This window comes from Tiliqua scincoides, chromosome 1 (assembly GCF_035046505.1).
Source record: "Tiliqua scincoides isolate rTilSci1 chromosome 1, rTilSci1.hap2, whole genome shotgun sequence".
Classification (NCBI taxonomy): Eukaryota; Metazoa; Chordata; class Lepidosauria; order Squamata; family Scincidae; genus Tiliqua; species Tiliqua scincoides.
The window spans coordinates 241921452-241949364 of NC_089821.1; the positions used below are offsets into that span (position 1 = coordinate 241921452).

A 27913-nucleotide genomic window follows, 5' to 3' on the forward strand; every position below is an offset into this window, starting at 1 on the left:
ACAGCCCCACTGGATCAGGCCATAGGCCCATCTAGTCCAGCTTCCTGTATCTCACAGCGGCCCACAAAATGCCCCAGGGAGCACACCAGATAACAAGAGACCTCATCCTGGTGCTCTCCCCTACATCTGGCATTCTGACTTAACCCATTCCTAAAATCAGGAGGTTGCGCATACACATCATGGCTTGTACCCCATAATGGATTTTTCCTCCAGAAACTCGTCCAATCCCCTTTTAAAGGTGTCTAGGCTAGACGCCAGCACCACATCCTGTGGCAAGGAGTTCCACAGACCGACCACGCGCTGAGTAAAGAAATATTTTCTTTTGTCTGTCCTAACCCGCCCAACACTCAATTTTAGTGGATGTCCCCTGGTTCTGGTATTATGTGAGAGTGTAAAGAGCATCTCCCTATCCACTCTGTCCATCCCCTGCATAATTTTGTATGTCTCAATCATGTCCCCCCTCAGGCGTCTCTTTTCTAGGCTGAAGAGGCCCAAACGCCGTAGCCTTTCCTCATAAGGAAGGTGCCCCAGCCCCGTAATCATCTTAGTCGCTCTCTTTTGCACCTTTTCCATTTCCACTATGTCTTTTTTGAGATGCAGCGACCAGAACTGGACACAATACTCCAGGTGTGGCCTTACCATCGATTTGTACAACGGCATTATAATACTAGCCGTTTTGTTCTCAATACCCTTCCTAATGATCCCAAGCATAGAATTGGCCTTCTTCACTGCCACCGCACATTGGGTCGACACTTTCATCGACCTGTCCACCACCACCCCAAGATCTCTCTCCTGATCTGTCACAGACAGCTCAGAACCCATCAGCCTATATCTAAAGTTTTGATTTTTTGCCCCAATGTGCATGACTTTACACTTACTGACATTGAAGCGCATCTGCCATTTTGCTGCCCATTCTGCCAGTCTGGAGAGATCCTTCTGGAGCTCCTCACAATCACTTCTGGTCTTCACCACTCGGAAAAGTTTGGTGTCGTCTACAAACTTAGCCACTTCACTGCTCAACCCTGTCTCCAGGTCATTTATGAAGAGGTTGAAAAGCACCGGTCCCAGGACAGATCCTTGGGGCACACCGCTTTTCACCTCTCTCCATTGTGAAAATTGCCCATTGACACCCACTCTCTGCTTCCTGGTCTCCAACCAGTTCTCAATCCACGAGAGGACCTGTCCTCTAATTCCCTGACTGTGGAGTTTTTTCAGTAGCCTTTGGTGAGGGACCGTGTCAAACGCCTTCTGAAAGTCCAGATATATAATGTCCACGGGTTCTCCCGCATCCACATGCCTGTTGACCTTTTCAAAGAATTCTATAAGGTTTGTGAGGCAAGACTTACCCTTACAGAAGCCATGCTGACTCTCCCTCAGCAAGGCCTGTTCGTCTATGTGTTTTGAGATCCTATCTTTGATGAGGCATTCCACCATCTTACCTGGTATGGATGTTAGGCTGACCGGCCTATAGTTTCCCGGGTCCCCCCTCTTTCCCTTTTTAAAAATAGGCGTGACATTTGCTATCCAAGCTTGGCTGCCTTGATGGGATGGGCTGCCTTGGGTTTGCAAGACAGAGCAGCTCCCTGCCCCCTGCAGCTGGACTGGGCTGGAGAGTGTAGGCGGAGACCTGAACATAGGCTTGGGTGAGTAGAGGCAGACCCGTGTGATCTCCCCTCTTGTGAGCCTGCCTTGAAAGCAGCATCGCCGCTGCTGCCACCCCACTGGCCACCACCCCACTGCCGTTCTCTGCATCACACCCTCTCTGAAATTGCCTGGAAGCCACAATCCTTTCCTGCCCTGGCTAGCACGTCCTCTCTTTATATCTTTGCTGGGGTGAGGAGGGATCCCTGGTTGCCTGGCTGCCAAGAGAGCTGCCAGGAGGGGCGGAGGAGGGAGGCTAAGCCTGGCATGTGGGGGGAAGCACCCAGGGAGAGTGCTGCTCCCCCAGCCGCTTCTCTGATGTGCACCCTTCCCCTCCTCTTACTTCTCTCTTAGGCTGCAGTTCTGTCTACTCTTACCTGGGAGTAAGCCCCATTGCCAATAATGAGAGTCAATTCTGAGTAGACGTGTTTAGGCTTGGGGGAGATGTGGGGAAGCGTCCCTGCTTATCTTTCTTCTGAGGGGGATACTACTGTTTTTATTTCCTTCATTTACAAAAGCTCAAGCTACTTCTTGTATTGAGGTGCATGAGTAGGGTGCACTTGTTTCTGGATAGTGCTGAGCGCAGTATCAATAGCCACATCAGTGTTTGTTAGTTTCAGGCGCAATACAAGAAGTAGCTTGAGATTTTGTAAATAAAGACAGAAATAAAACAGTAGTAATTAAATACACAGATATTTTGTTCCAGATGTTTTATTTTTTGCTTGATAGCAATGGTTGCAAGGGCAGGGAGAATTGGAAGAAACTTCTGAGCTGGAATACTGTCTCTTGTCATTTACAATTTGAGTTTCTAGACAAGAACTTCCTGCTTGATGACATCACTTCCGGCTCTGACATCACAGTGATGTCACTTCCTGTTTGATGTCATTTCTGACTATGACATCACTTCCAGGTTGCTGACATGACTCCCAGTGGGTCCCAGACAGATTGTCATTCTCAGATGTGGGTCCCAGGCTAAAAAGGGTGAGAACTACTGGTCTAGTCTGTTAGCTAGGAAGACACACCATGCTAAGTGGAGGAGTCTGTGTAAGGCTGTAAGAAGTGAATGTGAAGTCCTCTTTCTTAGATTTTTTACATTCTGTTTCTTGAAGCATATTTTACATTGTATGTATAGCTGTATCAGTTGGCATGGTACAAGCAAGTATATGTATTTACCTGCTAATACTTTTAACGTAGGTATCCCCAACCTTGTGGAGCCTGTGGGTACCACAGGGATTCTAAGAAGGTGGGTGCCACTGTAGAATGACCAGGCAGAAAATGGATCTCAAGGAGAAAGGGCAGGCACAAAATGAGATCTCATACACATGCTTCTTCCACCAGATCAGCTATCCATACAGCTGCACTTAAGCATCTTCCCAAACCTATGCACCTTCCATCCATCCCTCCCTCCCCCCATACACACACACACCAACTTTGCATCCTCCCATCCAAGCACTCATATTACCTTCCATCCTTTGAAGCACTGCTTAGATGAACACATTCCTGTGTTTTAAGAGGGTGTAAGTGGAAATGTGGGTGAGAGGAGATGATGGTGTTACTTTTATAGTCCTCTGCTGTCCAGATTATTTCTTTCACCACACAAGTCTGCGGAACAGTAGCTAGGCATCAGCAGTCAGGGAGGTGTCTTTAGACATCTTAATGGGTGTATGTGTGCTTAAGGTACTATTTTTTGGGTCCCTTTCTTTAACATATAAAGCAGCCATTCGGCTGCTTATAGAGATAGACTTGAGTTTCTTTTGGCAATGAGAAAGAGAAGAATTTTCCACTACCTAGCCTCCCCATCACTTGATGTTCCAGTTGCTACTCCCCACTCTTGCTTAGCATTCAAATGCCAACCATTCTTCAGTATATCTGCCCCCAAAAAGTATTAAGTCCAACTTTACACCACTAGAATTAAGCATGTAATTTAAGTTAGGTGATTAACAGAAATGGTCTTGTACAAGATGGTTCAAATGTCTTTGTAGCACTGACTAGCATGAAATTCATTGCATACATGTTGAAAAATGTTCTGCTTTTCATCCTATTTTGTATTGTTCACTTATTATATCCATTTCAGCAAATGCTGTATAATGCTAAAGCATTTCTTTGCCTCACCCCATGTGCATGCTTGCACATGTGCACATGCATGTGTTAGAGTCTCTGGGTAGAAGCTGTGTTCCAGAGTCCTGGCCTTAAAGAAAAACAGTAAGTTCCTTCAGGGTTGTCTCTAAACATGCAAATCCTTTTTGAGGGAAAAAAGCTCTGCACTTTCAATGAATTTATCCCAAGAATAGCTTAGTCCTTAAGAAAACAATTCAAAAGTGGATCAAGTTAGTATCACTTCATTTATGTTCACCCTCAGTATCTTGTGTGTCTAAGCAGGCACATGCTTTAAAATATAAGTTGTGATGAACATGTGTCCACTTGGATTTTTTTTAATTTTTGTGGGGTGTTGTGGGGTGAGCTCGTGAGAAACTAAAACAAAAATGCTGTGTTTTGTTGACATGACACTTTGATTTTTGTTAAATGCCAATTCATCACAGTGTCTGCCAGGTTGATGCTGTTTATCTAGCAGCGCAATATCGCTATAGTGTTGATAAATTCCATGCTGTAGTTTCTTGAGTTCATTTAAAAGTCTGATGTCTTCAATCAGAACTGGCTGAATAATTTATTATTTCCAGTTCTTTCTCTCTGTTATCTCACCTAACTTGTTAACTAATGCAAATTACTTTTTGAATGAATTGCTTAGGTGAACTAAACTGCAATTCATACATCACTTAGATAGGTTTTATTGCATGTTGACTAATGTTTATGGCTTGTAATCATAATTTTATGCCTAAATTGCGCACTTACGTTCCTTCTCCAGATAATGTCGAGCACTGGAGGAGATGTACCATCCTATTAAACTTTAGGGAGAGGAGTGAAAGGAAATGACGTTGTTTTAAATGTCCATACGCGAGTAAAAGGTGATATCCAAGTTTGCCCATATTTATCTGATGGATCACAGGTGAAAGTTAGTAGAGAGTAGATGGAAATTAGTGAAAACTTCCCTATGCCATTTTACAAGTGCTCTCCTTTTATTTTTGAAAGTGTTGTATATCAGGATACAAATTTACTGCACAGCTAGGATTGTACTACAAGAAGTTTGCTCAGATTGTATCCATTATCAGGTGTTCATGTCTGGTCCACATAAAGCAAGTGTTAGGAAGAGACTAATCTGTACTGCAGGCTCTAAGCCGAGACCATGAGCCCAAGGTATAGTTTTTGAGAATTTTCTCCACTCTTTACAACCCTTCTCCCATCCATGATGGACCTCTGTTCCAACTTCTTGAGTCTCTACCTATTGCCTGCCCTGTATCTTCTGAGATCAATCTCTGCTTTTCTCTTAATTAGTTACTGCCATATTTTTCAGTTTGGATATACATGTACTGCACTAGGCTGATTCCCGACTGGATAATCCATGTAACACATAGAATTATTGCATGAACAAATTTCAAAACAAATGAGGGAATCTCTGCAAAAGTTATATGGGCAATCTGTTTTAATGTAATTCTATGCATATCTGCTTGGGAAGACAGCTCTTTGGCTAGGTACCATTATGTCAAAAATAGTCCCATTGTTTCAAATCTGTTAGCACTTTCATTGATGCTGTGTGCAGTTTTGTATGTAATCAGATTTAATTTTTAGTAGTTGAAATTACATAATTCTGCTTGTGATGAATTTTCAATTTCTTACTTGGGAAACAGAATTTGGATTTGATTCAATGAGGAAAATCTGAAAAATTGTAAATTTCTAAATAATGACTTTGCATGGAGCTTCTTAAGACCTTTTTTCAATATTTTCCTAGTGTCCACACTAGATTCATCCTTATTTGGTTGTGCAGGTATAGTTAACAAAGCACAATTCCCCATGTACTCCTTCCTCATAGTGATAGTAACTATTCAATAGTTAGAAAGCATCAAGGCAACAAGATGAAAAGGGTAATCTTAAATCCAACCCAGACAGGCACATCAATTCATTTCCATTCAAAGCATGTTTAAAGCATTTACCTACTATGGAAGGAAAGGCAGCCTCAGTGGATTTCCTCTTCCTTCTGTCCATGAAAACTTGGAGTTAAAAAACTAAATGGCAAACTGCGTTGAAAGATACTTCAGTTGAATGTTAACAACTTGGCAGATGGGTTTTAATCTTTCTGTGAATATTTACTAGGCTGTAGAGCATAAATACCAATGTAGACAGAGTTTTTCTCTTTTAGTGTACATGAAAGTTGTTTATGACCCCTAAATAAAACTTACTTTAAAAATTCTCCACAGAACTTCTGAATTAAATATCTAAAAACATATTCCCATTTGCAAAGGCAGTAAGGCTGTGGGGCTGTTAAAATAAAAAAAAAAAGTTTAAAATGAATAGTTAAGACAGTGAAAATAGAAAAACTCATTTCTTTACCTCACTCCATTGCACAGACTGTAGAAAGATACTTGGACTGCATTTAGATCTGTTTATTTACTCAGGGCCCAATCCTATCCAACTTTCCAGCTCTGGTGTAGCCACAATGCAGCCCCATGGTAAGGGAGAATATGTTCCTATACCTTAATAAGCCCCCAGTGATTGCCTCTCCACCACAGGATGCAGCTCGTACCCCGCTGGCACAACTGCACCAACACTGGAAAATTGGTTAGGATTGGACCTTCACAGCCCAATCCTGAGCTGCCCGGAGCTGCGGGATCCGGCAGCTCCACAAAGGGCTCATGCTGGATCCAGAGCCTTCTGCGCTAGTGCGGGAGGCTCCTTGGGAGAAGGGAACATTCGTCCCCTTCCCCCAAGTAAGGGAAGCAGTCCTGCAATGGGACTACTCACTTTAGTGGTGACTGTTTGGTCGCTGCTAAAGTGAAGGCGCTCATGTAGGGTGAACAGCTTTGCCTGAGCGCCCTGGATCCTGCAGAGCTCGGCACCGTGGACCCGCCTCTCCTCGGCCTCCGGGAATGCCCCCCCACACCCTCGACCACACCCCCTCCCCGGAACGCCTCCCCTACACCCCGACCATGCCCCCATTTCCTGTTCTGCAGCCCAGCAGTCACAGAGACTGCCGAGCCACGGAACACAGGCGTCCGCCGTGCACTGGCTGAGCGCCGGCCGAAGCTGAGCCAGCTCTGGCAGGAGCCCGGTGGTAAGCCCCGCAAAAGTGCCTTATGGCATGTTTGCAACTGTGGTCCGTGCCGCGGAGGCGCGCCGCGGACTACAAGATTGGGTTCTCAGTCCTTCAGGTAACAACTATTACCTGGCTTTACTGTTTTTACTCACTAAAACCCAGAGATGTGCTCAAGTCACTAAGCCTGAGTCACAAGTCAAGTCCCAAATCACTGACCTAGTGTCTTGATGGGCAGCCCAATCCTGAGCTGCCCAGCACCCAATGATTCAGAGGTGCCAAAATGCCTGCCACTGTGTTCTATGGATGTTGGGCAGCCGCAGGCAGCTCCTGATGTCTCCTCTGGGGAAGGGGACATTTGTCCCCCCCTGAATAATAGAAGCGGCCCTGGAATGGGGCTACTTGGCACCGACTATTTAGCCAGTGCAGAGTAAAGTAGTCCCATGCTGGGCTGAGAGGCCCAATGCAGGGCTTTGGATCTAGCGAAACTGAGCTCCCTTTCCCTCCCCCTGCCCCACCTTCCCCCACTCTGCCCTGGTATGCCTCCCCCATGCCCCCACTTACCCCTCCACTGCCCAGCGCATGCCTGGAGCTCCAGGCGGCAGTCGCTTGTCCTTCTCCCGGTGCTGGCTCAGCCCAGGTTTGTGCTCAGCCAGTGCCCGCGCTGGCCCGGTGGTAAGTGTCGCAAGCATACCTTACAGCACATTTGCAACACTGCACACTGGCGCGAACCATTCAGGATTGGGCCCTTAAGTCCCAAGTCACTGCCCACAGCCCTTGTGACTTGACAAGCCATATTTCAAGTCTTTTCAAGCCCTAAGTCAAGTCATTTTCATTTTAAATCCCAAGTCTCTAGAGCCAAATGTTGTACATAAAAAAGGGAGGTGATAGTGGGGTGGGTGGGTAAGATATTTAACATCCCCTGATGTTCCCATCTCATCTGCGTTCCTGTCAACTGTGTGCAAAGAACAGCCTCCCCTCATTTGCCCACCTCCTTTAGCAACTTCTTTGTGCTGAAAAAAAAACTGAAGCAGTTTGTTCCTATCAAAAAGAGAAGAACCCTCTCCATATGCTTGCTGCCTCCTCCACTGTCCATCCCTCATCCAAGGGAAAAAAATTAAGCGGTTCATTTGTTCTGATAGCAAAGGGCCCCTTACCCCCTGGCTACCCCTGCCCTGAATCAATTTACAAGTCAATGGCTGTGAGTCACAAGTCAAGTGTGAGACTTCAAAGGCTTTGACTCAAGTTTGAATCTTGGAGGGTAGTGACTTAAATTGAATTTAGGCTTAAGTCATTCAAGTCAAGTAAGTGCCCTTCCCTGCTAATACCCATCCACATTTAACTGAAGTACCTTTAAAGATTTCCTAACTCATTGAGTCTCCTCTTTCCTCTTTCTAATGCCATTGACAGATTTGCTCAGGCAACCACCATGTTGACTCTCGCTCATATGGCATATTTTCATGTTTGAGTATTCTGGCCTTTATTCTGTTTTCTCCCCCTCTTTTTAAAGCAGGGGTTAAGAACATAAGAAGGGTTATAATTTCCTTGACCCCCCCCCTTTTTTTAAAGGATGGTTCCAAAGTAACACTGCAAGTAACAGGTATGAGTAAGAAACCTCACAGCTGATTTGCACCAACAAGGCATTGCTTAAAAGTCCATATTACTTATATGCAATTGACACATCATATTTGAAAGTCTCCCTTGACCTAATTAGTATTCATTTGCAATGAGCATGGGTGGAAACTTTAGTTTGTACAAGATTTTGTACATATGCAGCTATCAGCAGGTTCCATGGACAGGACAACTCGTCTTCATTTACTTTTATTTTTGAAGTTTTGATGTTGGTATCAAACAGCCTAGGTTCTTTTTGCACTTCTCCTTTTACAGGCTAATCTGTAGCCAAAGAAGTGCCATGGCTGCAGTTATATAGGGCAGACCTGACTTGGAGAACCAGCCAACTGCAAATTATATCTTGCTATGTTGGATGGTAAAAGATAACACAATCCACAAACAGATCCCAAAGGATCTCTTTTAAATTGGCTCACTGGGCAAACAGAATAGCAGATAAGACTTAAATAAGTGTAAATTAATACACATTAGAGAAAATATTCCCAATTCCACATGGACACTGATGTGTTCTGAATTGCTTATAACTGCCAAGGGAAGGAAACTTGGCCATTGCATAACTTTCACTGAAAATATTAACCCACTGTATGTCAACAGTGAAATAGGAGAACCTATGTTAGATTGTAGGACACTGGGATTTCTACTAGGTTTGAAGGGGGGAAAATATTCTAATACCATTGCATAGATTATGTGTTGCAAATCAGATTTGTACAATTTGCATTACGCAATGATCATTTCTGCACCTTCTTTAAATCAAGAGAGTGGCAGTATTTTTGTTACCAGTTTAACATTATGTTTTCAGTCCTTTTTCTCTGTCTCAGTAGTGCATTCTCCGCTCTCCACTATCTTGCAGCATCTGGAAAGTGGGTCCTAAAATAACATGGGATGAATCCTGCGTGTGCTCATTTGATGTACCCAAGATGTCCAGATGACTCTTGTACACAGCTTATTACACAGCAAGCATGTGGAAGTGAATACTCTGCAGCGTGGTTTATAGTTGCATTTTATACACTTTTCTCATTTGGGAAACAGGATGGAGTACCTTCTTGCTGGAGAATATGTGCAGCAGCATCTGATCGGGCAGAATGTTGTGATGAGACAATTTGAAACACTAAAGACTGGGTGGAGGAAAAGGTTAATACAAATCTTAACACCATCTCCTGTAGCATTTTGTGTGCCTATCTATGCTGACAGCAAAGAAGCTGCCACTCCCCCCCCCAAAAAAAAAAAAGAAGAAAAAGAGAAATTAACATTCCCTTCCCACTTTGAAGTGATTTTATTTCCCCCTGCTGTCTTTTACTGGAGACAAGGGGCTCGTATTAGTATGTTGGTGACTAGAATAGAATTGTAAGGAAAATTTGACTGGAAAGGATCCAAAAACAGCTCTTAAGCCGTGTATAATAGAGGAGGAAAAGCACATCTCTAATCATTTCTCATCATTCGTTTGCCTATTTATCTTTCTACTCTTCTTGTTAATGTAAGAGACTTGTCAAAGGGTAGCATATTAAAATCCTTGTTAAAGTATATACTATGCTGCTTTTCACTAGTTTCAAGCACTTTAGTAGGGTGCATTGCTTTGTGTTGCTGCTTCTTTTGAACCATTGCTCTTGTCAAAGAGGTAATAGAATATCCTAATGTACCCCATCTGCAGTTCCTTTAACTGATGCCAGACAGTGGGATACTAGTAAGCAAACTACATGTTGGAGAGGACTCTAGTCAGCTGATGATCTCCTACTGAAGGACTGTGTTTTCCTCAGCATTCTGCTTGCTCCTACAGTTCTCCTTCTCCTGGAACCCCAGCAGATGCTGGTTTTTTGCATCTGCAGGGGTTCCAGGAACAGAACACCTTGCAGATGCCAAGGTGTATGCAGTTAACAGGGGTGGTGTTAAAATCTGTTCAACAGATGGATTAAACCACTGTCCAAGCAAGTTGGGGAAGAACTGGAAAACACTGATCTGTACTTACTGTAGATACTAGCCTCTAAGGTGAGAAATTTCTGCCACTTAACCAAGTGTAAATCATCTGTGAGGTCACACAGGGGTCAGGGCTGTTGGGGTAGCAGAGATAATGACAGGGCAATCAATCTCCATGGCGACCAGGCTTCAAGGCAAGCTGTAGCCAAATTTAACCTTTTCACTGCTACTGAGACAAAAGGAAGCCAGGGCTCAAGGCTTCCATTTTAAAACAAGCAAAACTCCTTCTCTTTAGCAGACTCTTCTGCACCCTTGTTCCATTTTGCAAATGTTTGGCAGAGGTCTGGTTTTTTAAACAACAGGATGTCATCCTCTTTCCGTTTTAAACAAAGTCCAAGGCCACAATTCAGCATACCATTATTTAAGAATAACACCCATGAAAAGCAATTGGGTCTACTTCTGAGTCAATAGAGTTGCAACTATGTGCAGCTGCCCTTGCTCACAGTCATTCCTTGTTGCTTGTCTCTCCACTGTGAATTGAATTGCACACTCCCAGTTATGTGCTACAAATTGTATGTTTAATGTTGAGCCTCTGGCTTAACACACCAGGCACCTGAAAGAAGGATTTGATTAATGATTCTACTGGTATGAAGTATCAAAGAGGTTTGTATGGATTTAATGATGCAGTATTAATAAATAATTCTGAAGCTTCACACCATAGTGCAGCCATTTTCAACCACTGTGCCATAGCACACTGGTGTGCCACAAATGGTCCCCAGGTGTGCCACGGGGATTTGGGAGAGGGTAATTTATTAGCAGGGCCATGGGGGCATGTGATCCCCCCCATTGGCAGCACAGTGTGCCTTGTCAGTGGTCAAAAAACTGATGGTGTGCCTTGATCATTGTAGTGCCTTACCAGTGTGCCATGAAATTTTAAAGGTTGAAAATCACTTCGTAGAGTTTAGTTAGAGTTTTGTAGGTAAAAAGTCTGACTTATTAGCATCACAGCTCCCAAAACAAGAGCAGATATCAAGTCTAGTAAGTGATGAGCCAACCATTGAAAGCTTTGCAGGAGTAGCTTTCAATTTCTGGGCAGGAGGTCTGGTCTAGAGGGTAGAGCCTCCATTTGCCTGAAGATTAACATCCACAAGGTCGCCAGTTCGAGGCCACCGGCACCGTGCGACCTTGAAGCAGCTGGCAAGCTGCAGCTGAGCTGTTCCATCTGCTCGGAGCGTGGGAGGATGGAGGCCAGAATGTTAAACCAGATCGGAGTGTAACATCTTGAATGTGGTGGTTCTTGAAAGAGAGAACCTTCTTTCAATTTGTAAAAATCCCTGCGTGGATTTAATAAGCCTGCCTGTGTAAACCGCCTTGAATAAAGTCTTGAATAAAGACCAAGAAAGGCGGTATATAAATACTGTATATTATTATATTATTATTATATTTTCACTAGGATTGTTACTGGTGAATTTGATACTGAAAGTAGTGGCCTGTAATATCCTGATTCAGTAGCATATACCAATGTCATCTGTAAAATAATAAGCTAAAACTGAATTTATTTTCTTTACGAATTTATACCCTGCTTTATCTCCCTCTCGAGCATTCAAAGTCCCTCTCGAGCATTCAAAGTCACATCTGCGCAAAACCATGAGAAGTTTTAACTATGGGTACACTGCTGTGCAAGGTGTTAGGAATTCTTTGATACAGCCTGATTTGATAGCTGTTGTGGCTGCTAGTCTGAATAAATCATAGGGATGTGTTCTGGGTCATATCATGCCACAACATATTTCATTTGAAAGGTACCTTGTAACACTTCCCCTTGCATCAGAGTGCAAATCAGGACATGCAGGTACCGTACCATCTAGTGGCTTATTCAAGATGGCTTCCCAAGGTCAGTCAAAGGGCTGGATCTAGGCCATAATTAAAGACCAAGACAAGGTAACATCACTGCAAAATCTATTTTCAAGAAACCTTCAGGGAATTGTGAAATCAAATTACATGGGCGATAACAACTTTTTGACTTTGCTATAAATCACAACACCAAGCATCAATACTCATTGCACTTATTTTAAATAATAAGGTTTAGACTGATTAAGTAATGGCCTGGGGAAGTCTTGTCAAGATTGTTAAACTAGAGTTTGGGACAATAAAACATTGCTGATCTCATGCTGAGAGTCTCTGCCAGATTTAAATACTATGACCAGCTTTGGAAAAAGATTCTAGCAGCTTAAAAAATATAAGATTCCCATCTCTTTTTGGAGATGGGGAACACCCTACTTTTGAGCCATAAGATGTTCCTGGGCAGCACAGGACACAGTAACATTTCAATCCTATGCATATCTGCCTAGAAGTAAGTTCAGTGGGACTTATACCCAGGTAGATGTGTACAGGATTGCAACATTAGGGCCCAATCCTATCCAGTTTTCCAGTGCTGGTGCAGCTGTGCCAATGGGGCGTGCACTGCATCCTGTGGTGGGGAGGCAGTCACAGAGGCCTCCTCAACATATGGGAACATTTGTTCCCTTACCTCAGGGCTGCATTGTAGCAGCACCAGTGCTGGAAAGTTGGATAGGATTGGGCCCTGAGTCTCCTTTTGGGTGAGAAAAGAAACAACTGTTGACTTATGGCCCAACCCTATTCCTTATCAGTCCATAGCATTCAGTGCCACAGATGGAATGTGTGCTGCATGCTAGGGTGGTGGTGGGGGAAACCAAAGAGCCCAGGAGAGGTAAATAAAAAAGATTTTTACCTACCTCCCTGCTAATGCAAGTCCAGGGAGCCTCAGGGTGTGTTGGGCTGGCGAAAAGGGGATAGTAACTTGGTTTGTGCCACTGCTGCCGAGATCTGTTTGCGATTTGGCCTGGTCCCTACCCTGGTCCACCCCCTGCCGTCCCCTTACCTACTCCAGTGGGGCACCCAGGAGCCACTGGCATGTGCAGGGGCCTCCAGCTATATATACCGGCAGCGACATGGTTGAGGTGCAGCTTTTGCATCACTGAAACAGGGCTTATGTTGACATCGAGAGATCTGTCAAAGTATGCCAAACATTGGATTCGACTACCTGTGCCTTTAACATTCCCTTTCTTTTTTGAAGTAATATTATTTCCCTCTGCTGTCTTTTACTGGTGACAAAGGACTAGTATTAGTATGTAGGTGACTAGAATAGAATTGTAAGATGGTTTGACTGGAAAGGATCCCGAAACAGCTGGAAATGTTTCTTTGTTTAGTTACCAGTACACAAGCAGATAATATTGGAAGCAAAAAGGCAGTCCTTGAATAGCCACTAAATCTACTGACTTGATGCCAAATCCCTAGACACCAACTCAGGCACTGCTTGCTACCTTGTTACTGTTCATGGTGCAGCTAACCAGTTAGAAATTTCAGTTCTCTATTATCTAATGCAGACAAATACAGAGACCTTTTAGGCTATGGAAATCTGCAAACCAGCAGCAGAGTTTCAGATCCCATTCTTGAAGGTAAATTGCCATTCTGGGAAAACATTCACAACCTTTTAATTTATTTGAATTTAATTTGATATTTGCATTGGTCAATTCCATGGCTTTTCATCAGGCAACACTATAGGTAAAACAATTTAAACACCCAAGAAATTGCTCAACAGTGTTAGTGAAATGGGTGTACACAGCTGACCAATTTATTAATTGGAAATCCAGTAGCGGCAATATATATGATATATTATTCAAGGCATATGATATTTATAGATACATAAAGTATTCTCAAGCCCATAACTGTTGAAATCTAGTAGCAGCAGCAGAATCTAAATTTACTTCCAATTGATGGCTGCAGTTGTTCAGCAGCAACTGGTTTTGTCTTGTCTTGTCCTCAATTTCAAAATATATTACTAGTAATTGGATCTTACTTAATCCAGGTATCAAGTAATTCAATGAAATATTGAGGCCTTTGATGTATCCAGGCTACGGAAATCTCAGCAAATCACTGCAGTTATCATTCCGCACATCTGTTTGCTCTATTGAAATATAGTCTATTTTCTTGGAGTCACCGTTCATCTTGTTTTACAAATGTTAGAGCATTTTATTGATAAAATTTAGTTTCTTGTAAGGGCAGGAAGGTAACATTCAAAGTAATTTTAAAACATTTCTTTGGAGTAAAGACACACCTGGGTTTGAAAGTGATTTGAGGTGGGACATTTAGTTCATTTCCTCAGCACTACAGCTGGAATGAGTAAATTCTGGCTTATCCTGCTTAGTTAGATAGCCATGAGTGTTTCGGGTTACATCACCAGTGATGGTGATTTTCTAGAGGCCAACTTCCCTTTAGTCCAGACTGCTCATATTCTTAAGTGCTTTTAAAAAAACACCCTTTGATGTACTGAAGCCCTCCTTTCTCCCTGTGGTATATATTACTTTGTTTCTATAGCAATTTACTTCTCTACTAGCTGACTTGTAGATTCCACTGCGGAACGCTGAAATTTATCACTATCATGCTTTCAAATTGTTTTCTGAAATTTCCTGCCACTCTAGAGCTAACCACACTGATTACCCCTCCCCCCAACTCATTCTCCTACACTAAGGGTGTCCAACCTTTTTGGCAGGAGGGCCACCATCATCTTTCTGACACTGTGTCAGGGGCCAGGGGAAAAAAGAACTAATTTACATTTCAAATTTGAATAAATTTACATAAATGAATTTATTAGAGATGGAACTTATAGGAGTGAATGAAGGTCTTGCAATAGCTCAAGGCCTATAAAAGTCCTTGCACAAAGCAAGGCCAGCCTTTCCTTCACTGCCGCTGCTGCATCACAGATATGAAAACAAGCAGTGGAAGGAGCCCTCATCCCACAGCTCATGTGAGAGGTCAAACAGTAATCCTCATACTGAGAGCAGTTCCACTGGGCCAGCATGGGCTCCCGCAAGTCTCTGGAGGGCCAGAGTCTCTTTGGAGACTTAGGGCTCCCTGAGGGCCTGATTGGGAGCCACTGAGGGTCGCAAGTGGCCCCTGGGCTGGGGTTTGGGCACCCCTGTCCTACACTATACATTTGAAACAACAACAAAACTGGATTTGGCACTTCACCGGGCTGATTCACACAAGAAGCTGTGAACCATCCCTGCATGTGCAGAAGCCTTGGGCTGGCTAAAGCAGTTACTCAGAGGCAGTCTCTGTAATTGCATTCAAGTTCCCCCCTTGAGTTGCAGAACTGCTTTGCTCTTGCCTTACCAACCAGAATTGCAAACCAGAATTTGGTCCTGACTGACATGGCAAGTGCAAAATATAGTTTCGACAGTTTAGATGTGCTGACACAAGGTTGCTGGGGACCTGGGGCAAAGCTCTGTATTGTGTTTTCATGCTGCTTTCCACCTACTACTTGGTAGTGCATTAGGTATTACTGCTGGTACCGGAACTGAGGACTTAGGCGCTGACCCCTAAAAGTGTGCTTTCTGATGGGCATAGGGCCTCAGGCAGTGTCCAACCTAGCCAACTTTGATGCCACCCCTGTTAGCCACAAATAATGGAAGCTGCTATCATAATAATACATTATTGTTGTTCAGTTTTCACACAGTCATGTTGTTTTGACTAGATTTTGTTTATATCCCCCTATTGAGTCCTTTCTAAGGACCTAGGATAGGTAGCTATTTTTTGTCTTCGTGATGTTGTGTTACAAATATCCTGGAGTATATGTGCTGTTCCTAGTGAGACAGTCTTTTGTAATTGGCTAATGTTACTTGTGCTTATCCCGATGGTGTTCAAGTGCTTTTCCAGCTGTTTTGGGATAACACCCAAGGCCCCTATGACCATTGGGATTACTCTTGCTTTCTTGTGCCACAGTCTTTCAATTTCTATTTGCAGGTCTTTATACGTATTTGGTGATTTTCATTATTTTATACTCTACTGTCACCAGGTACTGCAGTGTCTACTATCCAGACTTTCTTATCATCCTTATCAATGATGGTTATGTCTGGTGTGTTGTGTGGCAGATGTTTGTTGGTTTGTATTCTAAAATCCCAGAGCACTTTGACTTCTTCATTCTCTACCACTTTTTCAATTTTGTGGCTGCACCAGTTGTTACTTGAAGGCAGTTTGTTTTTTTATATATGTTCCAGTGAATTATTGTTGCAATTCGGTTGTGCCTTTCTTTGTAGTTAGTCTGCATAATCTTCTTGCAGCAGCTAACCAGGTAGCCTACTGTTTCATCAGCATGACATTTGCTGTTCATAGATGTTCTCTCAATTTGGGCTCTACAGGTCCAGCCTATTTATACATGGATTTTTTTTTCTTTTTTTAAATTAAACATTTTATTTATTTATTACAGATACAGGTGAGGAAAATGGGTTAGACTTTGGGTAGGTACTACACAGGTTACACATAAGGATATGGCCCTAGATTACAACTTGCATTATTCAAAAAAAGAAAAGAAAAGCAATCAAACGACTGAAAAAAACACGATAATCTTTAATACAAAAGCTATCATATTTGCCATTATAAAAATTTAAATTTATCTAAACACTCGATATTGTTTAACTAAAATTATCCAATCATAAAAAGGCTTCCAATATTTTCTACCTAAATCTCTCTCTTTCATTCATTCCGTTAAAACTTCCATTTCTGCTATTTCATAAATTTTGTCTATTAAATTTTTCTAGTTGGCACGTCTGTAGATTTCCAATTTTGCACAAACAGTATTCTTGCCGCTGTAACAATATGTACAATAAGATATTTTTTATATTGGTCTTTAATTTCTGATGTCACATTTAGGAGGAAAAATATTTCTGGTTTGAATGGTAATACACAATTCAATATTTCTTGCAAAAATTTATGTATCATTTTCCAGTATTTCTTTGCTTTTTCACATGTCCACCACATATGATAAAAGGTTCCTTCAACCTCTTTACATTTCCAACACTTATTTGATGACCCAGAATACATTTTTGCTAATTTCTCTGGAGTTAAATACCATCTATAAAATATTTTATATAAATTTTCTTTAAAAGACACTATTTAGTTATCTTAATATTTATATTCCAAATTTGTTTCCAGTTGTCCATCAGTATTGTCAGGGCTATGTCAGATGCAAGGGAGGGCACCAGGTTGAAGGTCTCTTGTTATCAGGTATGCTCCCTGGGGCATTTGGTGGGGCTGCTGTGAGATACAGGAAGCTGGACTAGATGGGCCTATGACCTGATCCAGTGGGGCTTATGTTCTAATATATCCAAATTTTTTTGCCCAGCACACCATTGCATCTTTAACTATTTTATCCTCCATTCTTATCTCCAGGAGAAAATTGTACATTTTTTAATGTATTTCCCTTCATCAATCAAAAATATTTTATCAAAACTTATATCTTCTTCATAAAAACCTATTTTTTGGTCTTCTCGTAATCTTGTTCTTATTTGCATTTCATTCCACCAGTCCAATTTTATTCCTTTCTCTTTTATTCTTTTCCCTTCTAACTCAAACTTACTCAAGATCTCTCCTTTAATATTCAACAGATCGTTATATGATTTTATTTTGGTCTTTTTTAATCCAGTTCGGATTAGTTGCTATTTCAAGCGGTTTTATCCATCTGGGTAATTTAGAGTATATCTTGTATTTTATCTGTTCCCATATCCAAATTAAAGATCTTCTTAAAATGTGTTATCTAAAATATCCATGCTGTTTGACTTTATCATAAAACAGGCATGCGTGCCAGCCTATTTGTAAATCACGTGCTTCTAAAATTAAAATTTTGGAATTTGGTATGAGTCCCCAATCTTTTATCCAGTTTAGGGCTGCCACTTGATAATATAATTCCCAGTCTGGTAATCCAAATCCTGCTCTTTTTTTATCCTCTTGAAGTAATTTCCGTCTTCTTCTTGGTTTTTTACCTTGCAGACGAATTTTGTAGTAATTTTATTCATTTCTTCAAAAAAAAGTTCTCTTCAAAATAATTGGAATAGTCTGGAATAAAAACATTAATTTTGGTAACATTTTCATTTTCAATAGAGCTAGTCTTCCCATTAGGGATACTTGCAGTTCATTATATTTCTCCAAATCTTTTTTTTTATTTTTCATTAATTTAATATAGTTGTCTTCCATTAATGCACTTGTCTTTTTGCTAATTATAATTCCTAGATATTTTACTTTTTTTGTTATTTGTAGTCCAAATTCTTTTAATCGTTCTATATCATTGTCTTTTATATTTTTAAGTATCATTTTGGTCTTCTGGTAATTTATTTTTATACCTGCGACTTCCCCATATTCTTTTAAGTCTTCTATCAAAAATTCTATGGAGTTAAGTAGATCTTCCAAAATAAATACCAAATCATATGCAAATGCTTGTAATTTGTATTCTTCACTTTTAATTTTAAGCTGTTTCATTCTGTTATCTTCTCTGATTACATTATTCAACATTTCTAGTGTCAAAATAAACAACAGTGGTGAAAGTGGACAACCTTGTCTTACTCCTTGTTGAATGCTGATCTCTCTTGTCAATTCTCCATTTACTCTTATCTTTGTTTTTGATCCGAATATATTTCTCGTGTCATCTTAATAAATTTTGGACCAAAATGTAATTCTTGAAGACAGTTAATCATAAAGTCCCAATGTAAATTGTCAAAGGCTTTCTGGGCATCTAAAAACACTAGATCTAATTTCTTATCTGGATGTGCTTCAAAAAATTCCAATATGTTAATTATAGTTCTCACATTGTTTTTCAATTGTCTTTTTGGTAAAAAAAAACAAAAACCAGTTCAATCTTCTTGATTTGATTTTATATTTTTTTAAATCTTGTAGCTAAAATTGAAGCATAAATTTTATAATCTGTATTTAAAAGCAAAATAGGTCTATAATTTTTAATTTATTTTTCATCCGTGTCTGATTTATGTATCAAAGTAATTGTTCCTTCCTTCCATGAGATTGGTATTTCTCCAGTCTCCCATATATCATCAATCACTTTTTTGAATGGCAACAACAATACTTCTTCAAATTTCTTATAATATTCGGCTGGTAATCCATCAGGGCCTGGCATTTTTGGAGGTTTTGCCTTTTGATCACCTCTGTTATTTCATTTATAGTAATTGTATTTTCCAATAGATTCTTTTGATCAGCTGAAATTTTAATGCTTTTATTTTTCTTCAGATATTCTGTTTGTTTCTGGTGTTCTATATTTTTTCTCCCATATAATACCTGATAAAATTGTTCAATAATTGTTTTCTGTTTTCTCTTTTCCAGTCAAATATACATGAATTTTTTATACACGGATTTGACTCAACACGAATGGCCACTGCAAATGAGAAGGAATCTGCTGATCCCTGGAGAGGGGGGAAAAATGCATCCCTTTAAAATCAGTTTTAAAAACTGAACAGTCCTTTAACAATAGCCTCCTTAATGAGAGAGAGAGAGAGAGAGAGAGAGAGAGAGAGAGGGCAGCTGGCTGACAATCCATCAGTCCTTCTCTCTCCAAGCGACCCCTCCCTTCCCCCTGAGCACGAGAAAGAAAGGTGATCATTTTGCATTGGTGAAGGAAGGGACTGAGTGAAGCCGCTTGGGAGAGGACTGTTTGATGGATTATCTTCTTAATGACTCTTATCTTACAGCACAAAGGTCAGCAAGGCTGTTTTTAAATCACCGGAGCAAAGAAACTTTGTTTTTTTTTAAATTGATTTGCAATAGTGTTTTTGTTTTTGTTTTTTTTTGCCATCCACCTGAGTGCTTGGAACAGAACCCACGTGAATAATGAGGCTCAACCTGTATATGCATTTGTTCTTAGTGCCTTACCTTGGGCAGCCAAAATTAATCCCTCTGTCTCCTGCTTCACTTTACCTGTTGTTAGCCATTGCCAGGTTTTGTTGTTGTCAGCATTTCCTGCAATGTCTTTTACGTACTGACCATGGAGTGTTTTGCTTTGCCATTTTTCTTTCCTGACCTTCATATGATCTTTTGTATAAGCCAACTTGTTACTGTATCACTGTCTCCAGTATTCAACGTGTTTTCTTGGTAAACCAACTTTAATGCATCTTCTTTACTATCCTTTATATGTTCTTGCAATGCCCTTTTCTCTTCTTGTACAATTTGGTGCACTTGTAGCATTCCATGGCCACCTATGCTCCTGGGTAAACAGAGTCTATCAACATCACTGCATGGGGGCATTGTTATTGTCATCACCTTCTTGGTCTTCCTGTCTAGCACTTCTAACACAGCCTGGGTCCAGTCTACTATACCAGCTGTGTATCTTATGACTGGAATTGTCCGTGTGTTTATTGCTCTGATGGTGTTTCCTGCACTGAGTTTGGATTTCAAGATCTTCTTCACCCTCCTAATATATTCATTATTAATCTTAACCTCTGCATATTTAAGGGTTTCTGCCTGAAGAAAGCCTAAATACTTGTAGTGATCTTCTTCCAAACACTTGATGTTGTTTCTGTATGGCATTTCAATTCCTTCAGTTCTCACTTTTCCCCTGTTGATAGTTGGGTCTGTGCATTTGTCTAATCCAAACTCCATTGCTAAATCTTGGCTATATATTTGGGCAAGTGTTTAACAGCGATTCTATTTCAGATGGTGGTTTTCCATATAACTTTAGATCATCCACGTAAAGAAGGTTGGGAGATGTTTTGGATGTTTGATAACCCAAATCTGTTATGTTTAAAATTGACGAGATGACAAACAGTGGTGATAGTGAGTCGCCTTAAAAAACCCCTCTCCTGATGTTAACTTCACCCAACTTATCACTGACCAGCATCAAATGTGTGTTCTATTTTGCCATTGATCTTTGCACAAATTGTCTGTTTTTACTGATGCCTGTTATTTCTAGGCGCTTCAGTAGCCAATCATGTGGCAATGAGTCAAACGCTTTTTTTAGTCTATCCAAGCTACATTTAAATTTGTTCTTCTCTTTTTGCAGTTTTCCATAATCTACATCTACTACTACTACTGCTGCTACTATTATAATTATTAATTATTAAGCAGTATTAATTAGCAATATTTATATACCACTTTTCAACAAAAAGTTCACAAAGCAGTTTACAAAGAAAATCAAATGACTAATGGCTCCTGATTGTAAGGGCTCACAGTCTAAAAAGATGCAAAGAACACCAGCAGAAGCCACTAGAAAAGACGCTGCTGGGGTGAGGAGGGCCAGTTATTCTCCCCCTGCTAAATAAGAGGAGCATTCACTTGAAAAATTACCCAATTAGCAGGGGTCACTCTTCCCTCCTCTTCCCAGAGGAGAAAAGAAACTATCCAGTATTTCTGCTAAATCAAACCACAGTATATGAAAGAGCCCCACAGCAGCCATCATCAGTTTCACTGTGCTGTTCCATCTTCTTTAGTAATGCCAGCAGAGAGGAGGGACAGGGTCGCTGCAGCAAATGGAAGCAATAGTGACCTCTTCCTTTGTGTCTTGAAGGAGACAGATGCTGCTGAAGGCAGTGACTGGATGACTGGTGGCAGGACTGAAAGTGGCAGTATGCTGAGAGGGGTAGAACATTGTTCTCCAGTAGACTGTAGAAGCTGCAACAGTTAGCTTCTGTGTATACAGGAGCTGGACTGCAGACTGACACCTGGTTCATTTGATTATGTAATCAAATACATCTTGGCCTCAGATGAGAGTCGGATAACATGTTTCAGATTTGTATAATTTGTAGCAAGCCTAAGTAAGAAGTTAAATTCAGGAAGACCCTATCTACCTTGAGGTAACTCTCCATATTCAATTTAGCAGAGAAAGCAAAGTAATAAGTGAGAGGATCTCTCCTTATAGTTTGTTCAGGCTTCAGCCTATCTAATGAAACTATCCAAAAGCATTCTGTGGATCTGCTACATAATACATGTAGGATTAAATCCAAGTGTTCCAGCTGATTTTGGAACATGAGAAGTTGTTCAGATGGGGGGGGGGCCTTCATTTTTAAAGTCATAGAATAGTTATGCTAGAACACTGGTTCCCAACCTGTGGTCAGTAGTCCCTGAGAAGTGGTCTGCGAGTTGTCAGGGGGAAAAATTGGTTTTGATAACTTCCAGTGTGTCTCTGAGCAAGCAGTCTCCCATGGACCACCAGAGAGGGTGGAGATCACCCACAACTGGAGCCACTGAAGTGTCTCCATTATATCTGATAGCCCCTGGGGGAGCACTCAGGAGATGGACCACCAGAGAGGGCAGAGACCAGACCGCCCACAGCTGCATATAGTCCACAATGATTCAAATTTTTGCCTCAGTGGTCTTTGGGCTTCTAAAGGTTGGGCACCTTTGCTCGAGAAGCATGAGTGATGCACGTCAAGCCATAAAAGTTCTACATTTTGTAAAACTTAGTATCGCTTTTTTGTTTTCTTATGTCTCATTGTTTGTGCATATCTTGTTTCCTCTTTTCCCAGGTGTGCCAGTGCCGTTTGTTATCATCTGGTCAATTGTCAAGTACCTTTATGAAGATGAGGGGTTGGTTCAGTTATGATTCTTAGTTGATCTTTTGTGAGGGTTGTATCTGTTTTTCTTTGGCATGATTGCTTTGGCAGTGGCTGTTGCATTGACATCCTATGCATTTGTTCATGTTGCAGCCTTAATCTTAGAGTATCTTAGAATGATCATGTTTTGTATTAGCCTCTCATTACATTTCAGCAAAATAAATAAGCACAAGCTTTTGTGGGGCAGTATTTCTGCATGCTTAAATGTATGTCACTTTGGAAAGGTGTATTAGCCGATTCCCCACCCTTGATGGCTCTCTGTTGCCAGATTCAGCACAAGTCAGACCATCTCCAAATTTTTACCTTTAGCAGCAGTTTCTGTGGAGAACATAATCAGTTGCATTTCCTGACACCGAAAGTAATGTGATGGAAAAGAGTATACTCTATATCATGTGGCTGTTGAGAGGCGAGGTTGTGTTTTGCTCTAGCTTTCTGAGCTGGGGAACTGATACTTGTACCGATTTCCGGTGGATGCAAAGTTAAAAAGCACTCTTGCCATCCTCACCTCCAAGTGTGACTAATGGCACAAATTGTCAACAGCATTCTGCGTACACTATGCCCCTGCAGAGAAGATGCTGCTCTCAGCAAGGTTGTGAACACCTCTTGCTTTTGACCTGACTTATTCAGACTTGTTTATGAAATATAACACCCTATTTTCTGTGTGGGTGGCCTTCTGCTATGATGAACTACTCAACATGAAGGAAATAAAATGCATTACAAAACATTTGTTATCCTTTATCAGTTTGAAGGATAACAGCAGAGGGAAGTTGAAGCAGGAGAAAGTGCAATTACACTTGGTTACATCCAAGTAATTCAAGGCTATGTGCCTGTTCAGTGTGTATAGTGATGTTGTCAGTGGATAAGGAGAGTGATCAAGGAGATGAAGTCTTGGAAAAATGAAGAGTTTTATCTTGAGCATATTGGTCTTGAGATGACATGAGGTATTTGAAGATGAGGGATGGAATTGAGGGAGAAAGAATTCTGAGTAGGAGAGGTAGGCCTGGGTGTCATCAGCGTAAAAATAGTTGTCACCATCCCTGCTTCCTCCTCTTCTTTAGAAGGGAGAAGATCCATATTTAAGGACATGAGGTATGACATAGCTCAAGGTGTTCAGGAGAGAGGAAGCACAACAGAATGTGTTTGTAAGGGGGTATTTATTTGAGAGAGGTCTTTATTTAACAGTGTTTCCATGACCACACTTCAAAAATCACAGGTTTTTCTGCCTCTGACTTAGCTGGTATCCTCTAGGCACAGTGGTTTTTTGTTAGCTTGAAAATGTATGAAATGTTTGTGCTAAACAGCCTGCTGTTAGTATTGCTCAGTGCTGAGTTATGATTTCTATTAAATAAAACCCATAGTCTGCTGTTTTCAGCAGACCCTAAAAAGCAATTCAGGTTATCTAAAACCTTGTGTAAATATTTGTAAAATGGTATAATAAATAACCTTGTGCCTTTTCCTTCTTCATAAAGAACAAGATTTCTGTGCTTTAGGTCTCAATAGTGGTAGTTGTTACTGTTTGCCTTAGCAGTGTTCATACCCTTTGTCTCTGTTCTACTACAATAAACGTGCAGCAGGCTGTAAATTGCACTTGTGGTTCTAATATTGCCTTGCTTATGATTGAGAAGTAAATAAGGTCTGGCCCACATTGGACAGTTCTGAGCATGTACAGTACTAAAAAAATCCATAATTTTAACAGCAAGAGGATTCTATTGTAAATGGACTTCTCATTTGCCTCATTGATGCCAGGTGTGATGCCAGGTGAGCGCGAGAGAATAAAAACAAACTTTTGGGCAGGGTTAGATCAATATTTTTGAGGTTCAATGGAAAGACCTTGCTTGTTCATGCAAAGTCTTAACTAGCAGGCCAATATAATTAAAGTTTGAGAAAGAATCCTCTCTAATGGCAGGTTATTTTGGCAGGTCAGCATACGATTTTTAGTTCTTTGTTGCAGTGTATTAGGTGCTTGGTTTCTTTGGCTGTTGATCATTCTTTCCAAATGTTCCTATCCTATAAGTCAGTGGTTCCCAAACTGTGAGCATTGGCTCCCTGGGAAGCTGTGGAGACCAGCTGGGGAGCCACAGAATCCTCACGAAAATTGTACCACTCTATACAATGTGTACTATACATTGCAGTGTTTCTCAAACTGTGTGTTGGGACCCACTAGGTGGGTTGCATGCCAATTTCAGTTGGGTCCCCATTCATTTCAATATTTTATTTTTAATATATTAGACTTGATGTTACCATGGTATGTGACTGAATTTGGGGAAATGCTACAGATCTGTACTTTTAACAGGCTATTCTGTAAATACTTTTAACAATGATAGTAAATGGGACTCACTCCTGGTTAAGTGTGGGTAGGATTGGAGCCTAGAGTTGTGAAAAATTTTCCTGCTTGATGATATCCCTTCTTTGTCATGACATCCCTTCTGGTGAGTCCTGACAAATTATTTTTCTTAAAAGTGGGTCCCAGTGCCAAAAGTTTGAGAACCATTGATGTATGGCAGTGGTTCTCAAACTCTCTGGGAGTGTTTGAGAGCCAGTAAGTCTTTGCAGGGGCAAGGGGAGGAGGCAGCGGGGGCGGGGGGAAAGCAGCAGCACGATCCCCAGGATTGCACCACTCAGGGGGCTGCAGGGGCTTGGGTGTACTTACCCAAGCCTCCTGCAGCCTCCCTGGGGTGCGGGGAGCCAGGCACAACTTCTGGCAGGGCTCCCTGCAGCAGGAAAAGTGGGTGTGGAGCGATTGCACCCCACTTAAGCGGTGCAATCGCTCTGCACCCACTTTCTCTGCCAGAAGTTGTGCCGGGCTCCCCGCACCCCAGGGAGGCTGCAGGAGGCTTGGGTAAGTGCACCCAGGCCCCTGAGCGGCATGATCCTGGGGATTGCGTCGCTGCCTTCCCCCCGCCTCTAGGCTTAAGGGGGCAGAGACCAGGGCCCTTAGGCTGGGGAGTTGCAACGCCCCAGTTTGAATAGCACTGATGTATGGGATTGTAGCCCTGAAGGGGAGCTGCAGGCAGTGGCCTAGTTGTTCAAGGGAGCCACCAGTTGAAAAAGTTTGGGAATCATTGCTGTAGGCATATCTAATAAATTGATTAGGCACTTCACTGGCTTCTGCTGTTTGAATATATATGATGGTGCATTAAGACCCTAATCACATGAATCTATTCTAAAGTTGTCTGGAGAGATGGAGTGTCTACTATGGAGGGAAAAAAACTGGAGACTATAGAGAAGCAATTACCTATGGGCCTTATGTATGAAGCACCCAGTTCTAACTGTAGTGTTTATTTCTGCAGTGCTGGTGTAACATCATGTTTAAGAGTAGCAGTTTTGTATAATCTGCTAGATACATCTGTTGTGAAAAGGTGTTAAAGACTGCATTGTTAGGAAGTGTTGTGCACACCACTTTTGGCAATTAGTACTCAAAACAAAACTACAATACTTGATGGGGTTTCCCATTAAGATGCTGCTGCTTGGTAGGTGTAGAATTTGCTGCTCATTTTCCGCCTGTGATGTTCACCCTAATTGCTTCAGAACTTGTGTCATGTAGTACATGAAGATTAGATGTGCTGAATGAATACATCTGATTCAGGCCTGTTTCTCCCTGAGATGGTGTACCTGTCTTCTGGAATGTGAGGAAGGGGCTTGCATGGATGAACGCTCCTCCATTAAAAAACAAAATCCTACACATAGAGAATTATATTTCAGGGAGAAGGCTAGACTAGAACCCTTCACCTTCATGTTTAGTTTTCCTGTATGGAGTCAGGTTGTAAGCGGAAAAGTTTTAAATCACGTAAAACCCACCATTTACAATCTGAAGTAGGGCAACCCAAAGGCTGGTCCATTCAGTGAGGACCTGGCATGAATGTACATGGAAAAAATTGACACAGCTTGTATCGTTGTATGTATGGATGTGGTGAAATAGTTCCCTGAGTAGTCAAATCTCTTTGACTATTTTGTGCATATTTTAATATTATTGATTTGTATATAATGGCTGCATTAAGCCTGGAGATTTAATAACATAGGTCTATACATGGATCAAGGCACTGTGTGCAGCTCAGTTACTTGTATTTTCCTAACACATTTCATTCCTCTGACATTCTAATTTTACTGTAATGATGTTTTAATTGCACATTTGTATACATTTAAAAGTCGTTAAAGCAGCAATGTGTGTTAAGAAGCCAATTATTGCTTCTAAGAAGTGTAGCAGAGTTAATGTAAAGCTCTGTTCTTTAACATCTATCATTATACCAAAAAACCTCCAAAATTGTTCTGGCACTATGAATTAAGCAAAATCTCTGTTCAGAAAAACAAACCATTTTATCTCAGTGCTCATCCAGGAGGAATGCTCTAGTCTGTCCAAATGACTTGTAGAGTTGTTTCTCTATCATATGTATCCCTTAAGTGTCTTTCTTCTTGAGCATTATAATTATATTATGAACATACCCTTTTCATGAAATAGAAATATGATTTTCAGATTGATTTCATTGGAAATGATTGGGGAAAAATTACCCAGTTTAAAATAATTTGCAAGGTGCACCACACTGAAAAGCAGCAAAATTACCTGAAATAGAGAGAGGCCCATTATAAAGTCACCATTCTGGAACTAAAAGTGTTGCTCTGTTTTGCTCTGTCATGAGGATGCTTACAATTGTTTTTAAAAAAGTTGGGTTCTAAGATGCGTATCAATGATATCTATTCCAATATTTAGTAAATACACAATAGAGCAGAGCATCCCATGCCTTCCTCGTGCCTGAGCATTTTTTTGAAATGTGTAAATGGTGCATATGTGTTTGTAGTTTACATGGTTTGTAAGATGATGCACAATACTTACCTATTATTACATATTATAATTTTCTTTTAGCTAGCATTTTAATGTCATGAATATCTATCCATCCAGAGTTCTGCCACACTTTAGAGAAATTACAAAACAGCCCAGGTTGGGTGTAGGCTTTGTTGTCAATGGCTGGGGTTACTAAAGACACAGAAAAGGCTTAGTCCCCACACCATTGGTGTCCCCAAGTCTATATCTTTACTCACTCATGCAAAAAAGTTAATGACAATCATTCATTCTCAATACAAAAATGTAGCACTTGGTAACATTGTTGCAGTAAGGGCAAAACCTACTCCACATCCCTAACTTGGGCAGCCCAATTCTTGCTGCCAGAAATTCCATGGGGCTGAGGAAGAA

The 27913-nt window shown here is 41.2% G+C and overlaps 1 protein-coding gene across 1 annotated transcript in view; it reads left to right on the plus strand.

The window, feature by feature from the left end:
• Positions 1–27913, plus strand: part of GLP1R (glucagon like peptide 1 receptor) — a 138377-nt gene that overhangs the window by 96556 nt on the left and 13908 nt on the right. The window contains exon 15 of the mRNA XM_066623204.1: positions 22642–22702. Within this exon, the coding sequence (XP_066479301.1) occupies positions 22642–22702 (61 nt within the window). The remainder of the gene's footprint in view (positions 1–22641; positions 22703–27913) is intronic.